The 13,750-nt window shown below is 48.1% G+C and overlaps 1 protein-coding gene across 1 annotated transcript in view; it reads left to right on the top strand.

Moving 5' to 3' along the window:
* LOC311328870 (calcium-activated potassium channel subunit beta-4-like) overlaps positions 1–10,695 on the top strand; it is a gene marked incomplete at both ends in the record, with an annotated part of 42,359 nt that extends 31,664 nt beyond the window's left edge. The window contains 2 exons of the mRNA XM_084462772.1: positions 3,281–3,408; positions 10,413–10,695. Of these exons, the coding sequence (XP_084318898.1) occupies positions 3,281–3,408; positions 10,413–10,695 (411 nt within the window). The remainder of the gene's footprint in view (positions 1–3,280; positions 3,409–10,412) is intronic.
* Positions 10,696–13,750: the final 3,055 nt, after the last annotated feature.

The following is a 13,750-nucleotide window of genomic DNA, read 5'->3' as shown; positions in this document are numbered from 1 at the left end:
TGGTCTGAAAAAAAAAACGCCATACATACCCTTTATGTTTTTTTTTTTTTCATGAACAATCTTCTTGAACATTCACAGGTATGTAGTACAAGAAATTCTGATCAGAGATCTCCCACCAGCAGTGAACAATTTAATTATTTCCACCTGAAAAAAAACATAAGGGGTATGTATGGCGGGTTTTTTTTCAGACCAAATTTATTTTTATCTACAATCTTCATGAACATGAAGAGAGGGGCAGAGCTGTCCACTGATCACCATCTGGTGGTGAGCTGGTTTCGATGGCGGGGGAAACTTCTGGACAGACCTGGAAAACCCAAGCGTGTAGTGAGGGTGAACTGGGAACGTCTGGAGGAAGAGCCTGTCCGGAGAGATTTCAATTGCCACCTCCGGCGGAGCTTCTCAGGCATCCCTGTGGAGGTTGGGGACATCGAGCATGAGTGGTCGGTGTTCAAAGCCTCCATTGCTGAAGCTGCGGCTGGGAGCTGTGGCCTGAGGGCCATAGGTACCTCAAGGGGCGGTAACCCTCGGACACCGTGGTGGACAGCGGTGGTGAGGGAAGCCGTCCGACTGAAGAAGGAGGCCTTCCGGGTTATGTTAGCCCGGGAGACCCCAGAAACAGTTGCAGGGTATCGACTGGCCCGGAGGGCTGCGGCTTCGGCCGTGACCAAGGCAAAGCAGCGGGTGTGGGAGGAGTTCGGAGAAACCATGGAGAAGGACTTTCGGTCGGCACCAAAGTGTTTCTGGAAGACCATCAGACACCTCAGGAAGGGAAAGCGGGGGACCATCCAAGCTGTATACAGCAAGGAGGGGACACTGCTGACCTCAACTGAGGAGGTTGTTGAGCGTTGGAAGGAGCACTTTGAGGAACTCCTGAACCCGACTAATCCACCCTCTACGATCGAGGCAGAGCCGGAAGATGATGGGGGGTCGTCAATGTCCTTGGAGGAGGTCACTGAGGTAGTCAAACAACTCCACAGTGGCAGAGCCCCAGGGACTGATGAGATCCGTCCAGAAATGCTGAAGGCGCTGGGTGTAGAGGGGCTGTCTTGGTTGACACGCCTCTGTAACACTGCGTGGAAGTCTGGGTCAGTGCCGAAGGAGTGGCAGACTGGGGTGGTGGTCCCAATATTCAAAAAAGGGGACCAGAGGGTGTGTGCGAATTATAGAGGCATCACATTACTCAGCCTCCCAGGGAAAGTTTACTCCAAGGTGCTGGAAAGGAGGGTCCGGCCGATAGTCGAACCTCAGATCGAAGAGGAACAATGCGGATTTCGTCCTGGTCGTGGAACTACCGACCAGCTCTTCACTCTCGCAAGGATCTTGGAGGGGGCTTGGGAGTTTGCCCAACCTGTCTACATGTGTTTTGTGGACTTGGAGAAGGCTTACGACCGGGTCCCCCGAGAGGTCTTGTGGAGAGTTATGCGGGAGTATGGGGTGAGGGGGTCCCTACTTAGGGCCATCCAATCCCTGTACACCCAGAGCGAGAGCTGTGTCCGGGTCCTCGGCAGTAAGTCGTCTGCCTTTCCGGTGGGTGTTGGCCTCCGCCAGGGCTGCGCTTTGTCACCAATCCTGTTTGTGATTTTCATGGACAGGATATCGAGGCGTAGCCGGGGGGAGGTGGGTTTGCAGTTCGGTGAGCTGGGGATCACGTCACTGCTTTTTGCAGATGATGTGGTCCTGATGGCATCAGCTGCCTGCGACCTCCAGCACTCTCTGGATAGGTTCGCAACTGAGTGTGAAGCGGCTGGGATGAGAATAAGCACTTCTAAATCTGAGGCCATGGTTCTCAGCAGGAAACCGGTGGCCTGTCCGCTCCGAGTAGGAAATGAGTCCTTACCCCAAGTGAAGGAGTTCAAGTATCTGGGGGTCTTGTTCACGAGTGAGGGAACCATGGAGAGGGAGTTTGGCCGGAGAATCGGAGCGCACTGTTGTGACGAAAAGAGAGCTGAGCCAAAACGCAAAGCTCTCGATCTACCGGTCTATCTTCGTCCCCACCCTCACCTATGGTCATGAAGGATGGGTCATGACCGAAAGAACGAGATCACGGATACAAGCGGCCGAAATGAGTTTTCTCCGGAGGGTGGCTGGGGTCTCCCTGAGAGATCGGGTGAGAAGTTCAGTCATCCGGGAGAGACTCGGAGTAGAGCCGCTGCTCCTTTGCGTCGAAAGGAGCCAGTTGAGGTGGTTCGGGCATCTAGTGAGGATGCCTCCTGGGCGCCTCCCTAGGGAGGTGTTCCAGGCGTGTCCGGCTGGGAGGAGGCCGCGGGGTAGATCCAGGACCAGGTGGCGGGACTACATCTCCGCACTGGCCTGTGAGCGGCTAAAGATTCCCCAGGCAGAGCTGGTTGATGCTGCTAGGGAAAGGGATGTCTGGGGCCCCCTGCTGGAGCTGCTGCCTCCGCGACCCGACCCTGGATAAGCGGATGAAGATGATGATGATGAATCTTCATGAACATTCACATGTATGTAGTACAAGCAATTCTGATCAGAGATCAGCCACCCAAGGGTGTCTAGTCAAACACAGGCTGAGCAGTGAACACTTTAATTATTTCCACCTGAAAAAAAACATAAGGGGTATTTATGGCTTTTTTTTTTCAGAGCAAATTGATTTTTATCTACAATCTTCATGAACATTCACAGGTATGTAGTACAAGCAATTCTGATCAGAGATCTGCCACCCAGGGGTGTCTAGTCCATTACTAGGGTGAGCAGTGAACAATTTAATTATTTCCACCTGAATAAAAACATAAGGGTTAGGGTTAGGTTCAGCCTGTGTAGGACTAGACACCCCTGGGTGGCAGATCTCTGATCAGAATACATGTGAATGTTCATGAAGATTGTAGATAAAAATACATTTGGTCTGAAAAAAAAAGCCGTGGAGGGGATGGTCATCGGGGGTGATTGGGCACACCTGGGCCCGGGTGTGCCTGGATAAAAAGCCAGGTTCCTCCCAACGTTCAAATCGAACCTATACTACTGGTGGGGCCCAATGGGGCCCAAAATCCCTGGCGGCGCCCCTGCTTGGTGCAATGCTAGCTACTGTACAGTGTATGATGAGCTGTGATGATGCTAGCTTCCACAAGCTCCTTTATATAGGCCTATTTATGCTTGATATGTCAATGCTTCCACAAGATGCTTTATATATTTTTGGATCCATATCCATATCCATGTCATGCACAGCCAGCCCTCATGCGCTTACAATACCTGGGTTTACCAAGGTTTCACCTGAAGAGAGGGCTGTGTAACTGTGTTTTGTGTCCCCCCTGCTCCCTGTGCCCAGTGCTCGTACGTTCCCCCCTGTGAGCGAGACAACCAGAAGAACCGAGACAGCGTGCTGTGGTGGGAGGACTACTGGACCAGGGAGGGCAGCGCACAGTCCTTCATCTGCTTCTTCAACCAACAGAGACGGTGAGGCGCACACACACACACCTACACACACACACACACACACCTACACACACACACAGACACACACACTCACACAAGCACACACACACCTACACACACACACACACACACACACACACCTACACACACACACACCTACACACACACACACACACAAGCACACACACATGGGCATTACAGGGGGGAGGGGGGAGTGGAACTGACTACCCAGGGCCCCAGTAGGGAGAGGGCCCTTTAAAATCCTGGAATTTGTTTGAAGTGAGATTTTTCACTTAGCAACAAGCTACCCCCCCCCCCGGCCCTACACCCACGCTGACCAGCAGCTGCCAACTTGGGCTAATGCTAGTTAGCAAGCTACATCGTAAATTCGTCAAACTGAATAATTACCACACATATAATAAAAAAAATACCGATAGCTAGTTCAATCATGATGTAACTAAGATATCTGTTAAAAATATTTTTTTTCCATCGACAGATTGGACAATGTCCGCAAACCATTACGCTAAGTTGCCAAATTACTGTCGCCTCAACGGCCACCATATTTGTTGATAAATTATTGACCGGAGACGTGGGAGCAAAAGTGACCATCGCTTGTTCACTTTAAAAACGACCGTTACGAAGGGCCCTTCGAAGGGAGTACTTTTGCACCCTTCGGATTGGAACGCCCTTCAATATGGCGGTGGTGGGCCTGGCACCGATTATGTTCCCTTGGAAGGGTAGAGCCCTAGCATGTGGAATCCAGCCTGTGTTTATTCTGCTCTCAGCACATCGTTCCCCCCTATCACCCATAACGCCTGAGGCCTGTCCAGAGACCAGGGGTGTGTGCACTACGGTACGCGTGTCAGATAGGGAGTGTGTGCGAGTCAGAGAAACGGAATGTACAGTGTGTGTGTGTGTATATCTGTGCGTGCGTGTGTGTGTGTATGTCTGTGTGTGTGTGTGTATGTCTGTGTGTCTGTGTGTGTGTGTGTGTGTGTTCAGGGTCTATTTCTGGGGTGATGCTCGGGGAGAAGCTGAGGAAGCTGCAGTGGCAATCCACCACAGTTGGGTTACCGTGGAAATCAGGTGTTGTGGCTCAGACAGACGGTCCTCTTCAAAGCTTTAAGATACGGTCTCTCTCTCTCTCTCTCTCTGGCTCTCTCTCTCTGGCTCTCTCTCTGTCTCTCTCTCTGTCTCTCTCTCACCCTCTTTCTTTCCCTCTCTCTCTTTCCCTCTCCCTCTCTCTGTCTCTCTCTCTGTCTCTCTCCCTCTCTCTCTCTTTCCCTCTCTCTCCCTCTCTCTCTCTTTCCCTCTCTCTCCCTCTCTCTCTCTCTCTCTCTCTATCTCTCTCTCATGTGATAAGCTGAGTACCTAAGCAATAGCTGCGGCAGTGTTGGCAGTGGTAGGTCCCCTTAATTCACCTCTCTCTCTCTCAAATTCAAATCAAAGGGGCTTTATTGGAATGTTAAACACAAGCAAGTGTGAAATAAAAATAAAATGTACAAAAGAAAAGATATACAAAGAGCTTCATATATACAGTCTATACAGATAAGTAAATATAATTTTAAAAAGGGTTTATGTACAATACTATATGTCTATGTAAAGAGATCATCACATTGCAGATGTGCAGGATTATAGTCCAAGATTAACAGTTTTTACGGTGGTTCCATTGGACAGCCTTTTCCTGTCACAACAGCTCACAAATCTAGCTGCTGTGTTTGCCCATTGCTGTACTTCCATCAGCAGATTTTATGTCATTAGACGTTTTATGTTATTATTAGAGGTTTTATGTTATTAGTCATGTTTTCAACATGTTTTGGGGTGTTTGTAATCTGTGGGAAGTATCTGTCTCTGATCTCTTGGTGCAGTTGGTTGGTAGTTAAAAAGTGCAACTCACTTTCCATCTTATTTTATGTGCAGTCTGTGTTCTCTAGGGAGCCAGGTTAGGGCTAGTGCTCATTGAGTCTGGACATACTGTACACTACTTAAGGACTTCCTTAGTTTTGGGTCCCTCACAGTGCTCAGGTATTCTGCCACTGGGTATTCTCTATTTAGTGCCAAATAGCATTGTAGTTTGCTCTGCTTTTTTGGTTGAATGTGGTTTAGTCTGGTGGGTTTCTGTTTGGTGGCTCTGCTTGTGTTTGTGTTTGATTCCCAGGGCCAGCTGGCTGAGGGGACATCTCTCTGCAGTCTCTCTGTAGCTGAGGGCTTTGTTATAGAGCGTCTCGGGTCACTTTCCTTTAGGTGATTATAAAATCGAAATGCTCTCTTTTGAATTTTGATTAGTGGGTATTGTCCTAATTTGTGCGTTATTGGTGTTATTTCGTGTTTTTTGTTGGATGTGAAAAATTGATTTGCAGAACTCTATTTTGTAAAATTGTTTTTGGCAAGTGGACCCCAGATCTGGAAACCATTAAGGGAAATGGGTTCTATAATGAAGTTGAATATTTTGAGTCAGATTTTAAAGGACCATACCAGTCTAAATATGATTTGATCTCTGAAAAAATCCAACATATATCACATTACCGCAATCCATTTTCTGAAGTAAAGCTCACCCTAAAGCAATACATCGCGATATTTGGACCTTTACAAACATGTCTGGTGCTAATTATCCAATTAGATTTACTCAAAGTAAGCTGAATCGTCCAAACAGTCTACTCAGAAAGATAATACATTGACATTTATTACCTTTTAAAACACCCCCACCCCCCCATTTATTACCTTTTAAACAACACGGTAGTAGCTAACTATTCCGGCGTCTATGGATATCATTCGTTTTTAAGCTCAATGATATCATGGCTGAGGTGAGAAAACCGAAGCGAAACATCATGGAGGAAGCCAGAAAAAGACAATCTGATAACTTAACGACAGTACGACAGTGCACTTACTCGCAGAGCCTGTGGGGGCGTAGTTCCGAGAAAAACAGAGAAAACGCTATGTATTGCTTTAAAATATATTTGCATTTTCACTTTTTACTTAGTTTAACGTGGTAGACTTACTAAAGTTTAACGTGGTAGACTTTAATTTTAACCGTCTTTGCACAGCCTACGTCAATGGTCTGTCTTCTTCCTGTTTACACGGTAGCCGTTGCTAACGCTGTAGAGAATCTAGCATAGGTGGATTAGAGAATATAGCGCAGGAGTTCATCGGATTCAAATGAAAATAATATAAAATAAAACTACTGAAAACTATTTGAAACTAACTGGGTTGAATTTGTCAGCGCAACGAGAGAACATTTTTTAAATATGTTTTAAAGCCATCACGTTCAACTTTTGAAATGTAAGTAAAACACGAAAGTGCAAATATCTTTTAACGTGAGCTTTGCTTCGAAAGATCGATTGCGTTAATGTGATATAAGTTGTTAACTTATAAGTTGAGGGAGATCAAATCATATTTAGACCGGTATGGTCCTTTAATTGGGATGTCCAACTTGATGTTCCTTTTGATGGCATAAAAAACCCTTCTTGCCTTATCTCTCGGCACATTCACAGGTTTGACCATTTTGAGCCTGTCTCCCTCTCCTCACTCTCTGATGTAGTCAAGCACCTGCGGCCTACTAACTGCTCCTCTGAGAGCATTCCCTCTCGCCTTCTCAGAGAAGTGTTTGACTCGGTTGGAGCAAGTGTTTTATTGTTGATTATTACTTGTCTCAGCTCAGGACATTTCCCAGACGCTTTTACACATGCTGTGGTGCAGCCCTTAATCAAAAAGAAAAATTTCCTCTATTTTGTCAAATTTTAGGCCTATTTCTCAGCAACCTTTTCTATCCAAGGTCCTGGAGCAAGTAGTTTATGTCCAGCTGCAGTCTTTTTTAGCAGAACATGGCATTCACGAGAAGTTTCAGTCCGGCTTCAAACCAAGACAAAGCCAAGACGCTCTAAAATCCTAACCTCTGCTTCCAATCCTAAAAAACTTGTTGAAACCTTCTCTTCACTACTCCAGCCCCCACCTCCTACTCCCAACTCCTCCCTCCTCCCTGATGATTTTGCCAACTTCTTTGACAAGAAAGTTAACAATATCAGATCCTCTTTCCCCCCTCCCTAGGTCTACGCTCCGTGCACCAACCTCATCCCCCCACCCCCACCCTCTCTCCCCTCTCCGCTCCCCCCCTCCTCTCCACGCCCCACCTTATCCCACTTTTCTCCCCTCTCCCCCAACGAGGCCCTCAACCTTGTAACATCTAACCGCCCCACCACATGCTCCCTAGACCCTGTTCCCTCAACTCTCCTTCAGTCTGTTGCACCCGAACTCCTTCCCTTCCTAACCCACCTCATCAATGCATCTCTTGTATCAGGATGCTTTCCCTCCGCTTTCAAGACTGCCAGAGTCACCCCCCTCCTAAAGAAACCATCTCTCGACCCCTCTGATGTCAAAAACTACAGACCGGTTTCCCTTCTATCCTTTCTATCCAAAACACTTGAACGTGCTATCTTTAACCAACTGTCTTCATACCTCCACCAGAATGACCTCCTAGACCCCCACCAGTCTGGGTTCAAGGCTGGCCACTCGACAGAGACTGCCCTCCTTGCAGTGACGGAGTCACTCCATGCCGCGAGAGCGAACTCTCTCTCCTCTGTCCTGATACTCCTAGACCTGTCAGCAGCATTTGATATGGTAGACCACCAGATCATCCTCTCCACCCTTGTCATTTCCCCCTTCTGATATACAAGTGGAGACACGCATAGCTGGGTGCTTGGCTGACGACACATCACCTCAAGCTCAATCTGGACAAGACTGAGCTGCTGTTTCTCCTGGGGAAAGGCTGCCCGCACCGGGACCTGGCCATCACCATTGAAGACACAGTGGTGACCCCGACTCGGACTGTGAGGAATCTGGGTGTGACCCTGGATGACCAACTGTCGTTTTCCGCACATGTCACATCCGTCACACGCTCCTGCAGATTCATGCTCTACAACATCAGGAGGATTCTTCCTTTCCTCACTGATGAAACGGCGCAGGTACTCATCCAGGCCCTGATCATCTCCCGTCTGGACTACTGCAACTCCCTCTTTGCTGGGGCCCCGGCGTCAGCCATTAAACCGCTGGAATTTGTCCAGAAAGCTGCTGCTCGCCTGGTGTTCAACCACCCCAAGTTCTCCCACACAACTTCCCTTCTCCGTTCCCTACACTGGCTCCCTGTAGCGGCTCGCATCCAGTTTAAAACTCTGGCGCTAGCCTACAGGGAAATGAAAGGAACAGCCCCCTCCTACCTCCAGGACATGGTCAAACCCTACACCCCCTCCCGACCGCTACGCTCTGCTACCTCAGGGCGACTGGTTGCCCCGTCACTCAGAGGCCCCTGCGGTCAATCGACACGGTCACAGCTCTTCTCTGTCCTGGCCCCGCAGATGTGGAACAAACTCCCCACTGATGTCAGGACAGCAGAGTCGCTGCCCATCTTTTGTCACAGGCTCAAAACTCATCTCTTCAAGAAGTACTACAACAATCCTCCATCCTAAGCACTTATTGTATTTCATTGTATTGCACTGTACTTTAGATTGATATTCTTGCACTTTGCCTTCAGCACTAGATTATGCTCTTAGTCACTTGTTTTAGAAAGAAGATGCACTTACAGTATGAGTTCTGGCAAGTAGTAGTACATTGGCTTTTCCTACGTTAAATGCAATGATTGTTAGTCGCTTTGGATAAAAGCGTCTGCTAAATGACTGTAATGTATTGTAATGTAAATTTGATAAACAAGTCAGCTCTGTAGTTAAAAACTTCTTCCAGCTAAGACTTTTAGCCAAGACTTTTAGCCAAGACTAAGACATATCTCTCCCCAAATGATCTAGAGAGGGTAATTCTTGCTTTTATTACCTTGCGTCTTGACTACTGCAACTCCCTGTATGTGGGCATTGACCAGTCCTCACTCAGACGCCTGCAGCTTGTCCAAAACGCAGCCGCTCGCCTTCTCACTGGCAAAAAAAAAAAGCGTGACCACATCACCCCAGTATTGGCCTCACTCCACTGGCTCCCTGTCTGCTTTTGTATTGATTTTAAGCTTCTGCTTTTTGCTTTTAAAGCTCTAAATGGTCTGGCTCCCCTCTACCTGGCTGAACTCTTGCACCGCCATACTCCAGCCAGAGCCTTAAGGTGGGCTGACTTGGACATGCCAGTAGCAGCTGGTCATTAACATAGGTTAAAGACCAGAGGTGACCGAGCCTTTGTCGCAACTGCCCCTAGACTCTGGAAGAGCTTGCCCCTCCACATTAGATCCGCCCAGACCCTCAAGGTTTTTAAATCTTTATTGAAGACCCACTTTTTCTCCCCGGCCTTCAATTCTAATTGAGCATGACTCCCAGGCTAGTGTGTGTATTGTTGTCTTTGTGGGTATTGTTGTCTTTGTGGATATTGTTGTGTTTGTGTGTTTGGTTGTGTCTTGAAGTGTCATTTTTGTAATTTATTTTTCACCTACCTGTACAGCACTTTGGTCGATCTTAGTTATTTTAAACATGCTTTATAAATAAAGTTTGAGTTGAGTTGAAGTTAGTTACCTGCGTGCTACTGATGTTTAGGCCGAAGTAGGTATAGTTTTTTGTTCTCGGGCAATGGTATCATCATAAATACAAATCATCATAAATACAAATCTTGGTTAGATTCACTGTCAAGGCCCAGATCTGGGAGAACTGTTGTAGCTCTTCTTTGGTTGGAGACAGCAGCATCAGATCATCTGCAAAAAGTAGCATTTGACTTCTGCCTCCTAGAGGGATCTCTCTCTCACTCTCTCTCAACCTCACTCTCTCTGCTCACTCCATCTTTCTCACACTGCGCTGCGTAGGCAGGCCTCATCTAAAGAACCTCCATGCTTAGCACAACCGCCTCACAGTCCAAACTCAGTTCTCAGAGTATCTACTAACTGAACAAGCTATTTCAGACTGCAGTAATTGATGCCAGGGGGAAAAGACTTAGCTTTCACTTCGTAGACTAGACCTTAAGTGGCTCGGGACAGATCAGAAAGGCAAGTTTATTGTACAAGCTATATCTCATACATTATCCGACTCTCCCCCCCCCCCTCCTCTCCGTAGGCCGGACGACGTCCTGTGGCGGCGCTCCCACGACGCCAGTGTCCTTCTCCACTGTGTCCTCTGGCCAATGGTGAGCCTGCTGGTGGGCACGCTCATTGTGCTGCTGACAGTGTGCGCGCGGAGCCTGGCCGTGCGGGCCGAGGCCATCCAGAAGAGGAAGTGCTCCTACGAGGTGGTCGATGCCTCGGAGCAGGGCAAGACGCACGTCAACCCCGGCTCCTCCTCCTCGCGCACCTTGCCGCTGTTCGCCGTGCCGGTGCGGCGCAGGGACCGCGAGCACTAGGAACCCGACATGGAACTAGAACGCGGGACTAGAATACCGGTCTAGAACACAGGGTTTAACACAGGACCGGAACATGGAACTGGAACATAGTACTAGAACGTGGTACTACAATATGGAGCACATGCCTGTTTTGCTCTTGATGCAGATTGGTGATGATGATGATGATGATGATGATGATGATGGTGATGATGATGGTGATGATGATGATGATGATGATGATGAGGGATAATGGCTTGGGTCTCTGTGTTCCCGTGTCGCCTCATGATGACCTCACAGCGACTGGCAAGGTTACATGACTTTTTGAGCTCTGAACTCTGCGGCCGGAGTGAGAAGAGGCTTGTCTTACCCTGAACCTAACCTGGGCCTAGCCCAGGACCAAGGGTCACTGCACCTGTAGGTGTGTAGCTAAGTACGGCGATGCCAGCTGACCCGGTCTGGGGGTACCCCCCCCTCATAGAGGCGTGTCCTATCGTTGTGTGTGTTCCAGTGTGTGGCTCTCTGTGTGTGGCCGTGCTTCTAATAGCAAACATCTTAACCGTCGCTGCTCGCCTACTGTCTCTGCGCGTGCGTGTGGACCTAGCTGCTCTGTCTGTGATGGTGATGACGTCTGTTCTGCTGGGTTCTCATCCGGCCGTCTTTAGCTGTCAGGGCCTCGGACGCTGACATCGCTCTCCTACTTTCGCTGCAACCGTTGGAGTCTGGCGCTGGATCCTCGCTAGACCCGCTGCAGCTGAACGAACCAACGCTGTAGACCTGCGCCCATGCTGAATGAACCAACGCTGTAGACCTGCGCCCATGCTGAACGAACCAACGCTGTAGACCTGCGCCTATGCTGAACGAACCAACGCTGTAGACCTGCGCCCATGCTGAACGAACCAACGCTGTAGACCTGCGCCCATGCTGAATGAACCAACGCTGTAGACCTGCGCCCATGCTGAACGAACCAACGCTGTAGACCTGCGCCCATGCTGAATGAACCTGCTGCTCTCTCTCGTACCGGCCTTCCTCTACTTACCCCTCCTCTTCTCTCTCTCCTCTCGAGTCTATCTTTACCACTACAGTAACTAAGAACATGACGGCACTATTCTGTTTATCGCACTTCTTTATATTGTGTGCCTACAATCTTACCCCCCCTCTCTCTCCTCTCTCTCCCTCTTTCTGTTGTTTACGATGATGTCACTGGTGTCGACAACTGAATGTTTTTATACGCCACAGTAGCATCCCTTTGCAGGGTCTTCTTATCAGTGTGTTTTGCTTAACAGGAAGCTGTCGATTCAAACTATATTAAAACTGTTATCTGTTAATATGAGCTGTCATGAACACCCATGAGTCATGAAGCTCCGCCCCAAAGATCACGCCGCCTCACTAGCCACACTCACTCACCATGACCAGATGTAGCTTCTCCTCTGTGATTTTAAGATAAAATTGAGACATTCTTGTCCTTTGCTAAATATATTTTGTACTTTAAAGCCATATGCTAATGTTACACTGCAGCAAGAGGCAGCGGTAGATTGGGAGCGCGTTGCTCTTCTAGCGGGCTCACAGAGTCTACTCCCGGGAACTCAATGTGAGAATGTTTTTGAAAGCCAACTCTCTGCTGTGGAAATGATGAATACTGCCTGATATAGATCTTTAATAAAGGATGAACTGCAGACTTCTATAATGAACGGCAGGGTATTTTTTCAAAGGAGAGTATCCAGACGGCTCTTTATTCAAGTCCTTACTGACCCTCGCTACCTCCCTCCCAGCTGACCCCCACCTGCCCGTGCGGCTAGTTGAGTTTATTGAGTTTAAAAGGACAGTGTGCACATACATTAACTGCTTCGGTTAAAACAAGGAGATGCTATGCACCAGCTTTAGCAAGGAAGCTAATTTCCATCTGCAGTCCTTACAAAGAACATGAACCCAATGAAGACACAATCTGCCGTGTGGACAACAAAGGACACCATTCGTTAAACGAGGACAGTACATAATAAAAGAGCGTTATGATGTATACCACAATAATACTATAACTACTGACAAGCATACATGCAAGTATACTTACTTTACATACATACATACATACATACATACATACATACTATACAGACATGTGTCAGGATACCTGTCTAAATATTTTACAGTAAAATTTAAGAAAGAGAACTAAAGTGCTTCATGACTAGCGAGGTCCTACAGTCTAGGGGTGGTCAGTGCTGACAATGTTGGTTACTCAAAATACTCTTCCTAACCATATAGGAGAAGCTACGATGGTTAGCCATGTTTTTAATATCCTCAGGGAGCCTATTCCACTCGACTATGGCCTTATAAGAGAAGGGGGTTTGACCGAAAGCTGAGGTACGTTTTGGAAGGCTACAGTCGCCCCTGGAGGTGGACCTAGAGACTCGGCTAGTCGTCTCTGAGCGGAGCTGAACGAAAGTCTTCTTGTGCAACAGGCGCACGTTAGAATAGACAATTAGGTTGTCAAAACTCAACATGTCGTACTTCTGCAGTATTCTACAGTGGTGATACTGCTGCAACTTCCTATCTTGAACCTTCAGACTGGTCTGTAGAGTGATCTTACTGGGTTTAGGGCAGAGTGATCTTACTGGGTTTAGAGCAGAGTGATCTTACTGGGTTTAGGGCAGAGTGATCTTACTGGGTTTAGGGCAGAGTGATCTTACTGGGTTTAGGGCAGAGTGATCTTACTGGGTTTAGGGCAGAGTGATCTTACTGGGTTTAGGGCAGAGTGATCTTACTGGGTTTAGGGCAGAGTGATCTTACTGGGTTGAGGGCAGAGTGATCTTACTGGGTTGAGGGCAGAGTGATCTTACTGGGTTGAGGGGAGAATGATCTTACTGGGTTTAGGGCTGAGTGATCTTACTGGGTTGAGGGCAGACTGGTCTGTTTAGTGATCTTACTGGGTTTAGGGCAGACTGGTCTGTAGAGTGATCTTACTGGGTTTAGGGCAGACTGGTCTGTAGAGTGATCTTACTGGGTTTAGGGCAGAGTGATCTTACTGGGTTTAGGGCAGAGTGATCTGTAGAGTGATCTTACTGGGTTTAGGGCAGACTGGTCT

The sequence above is a fragment of the Borostomias antarcticus genome (assembly GCF_949987555.1).
Source record: "Borostomias antarcticus genome assembly, contig: scaffold_133, whole genome shotgun sequence".
Taxonomy (NCBI): domain Eukaryota; kingdom Metazoa; phylum Chordata; class Actinopteri; order Stomiiformes; family Stomiidae; genus Borostomias; species Borostomias antarcticus.
The sequence above is the reverse complement of the archived record's forward strand: the minus strand, read 5'-3'. Positions and strand labels throughout refer to the sequence as shown.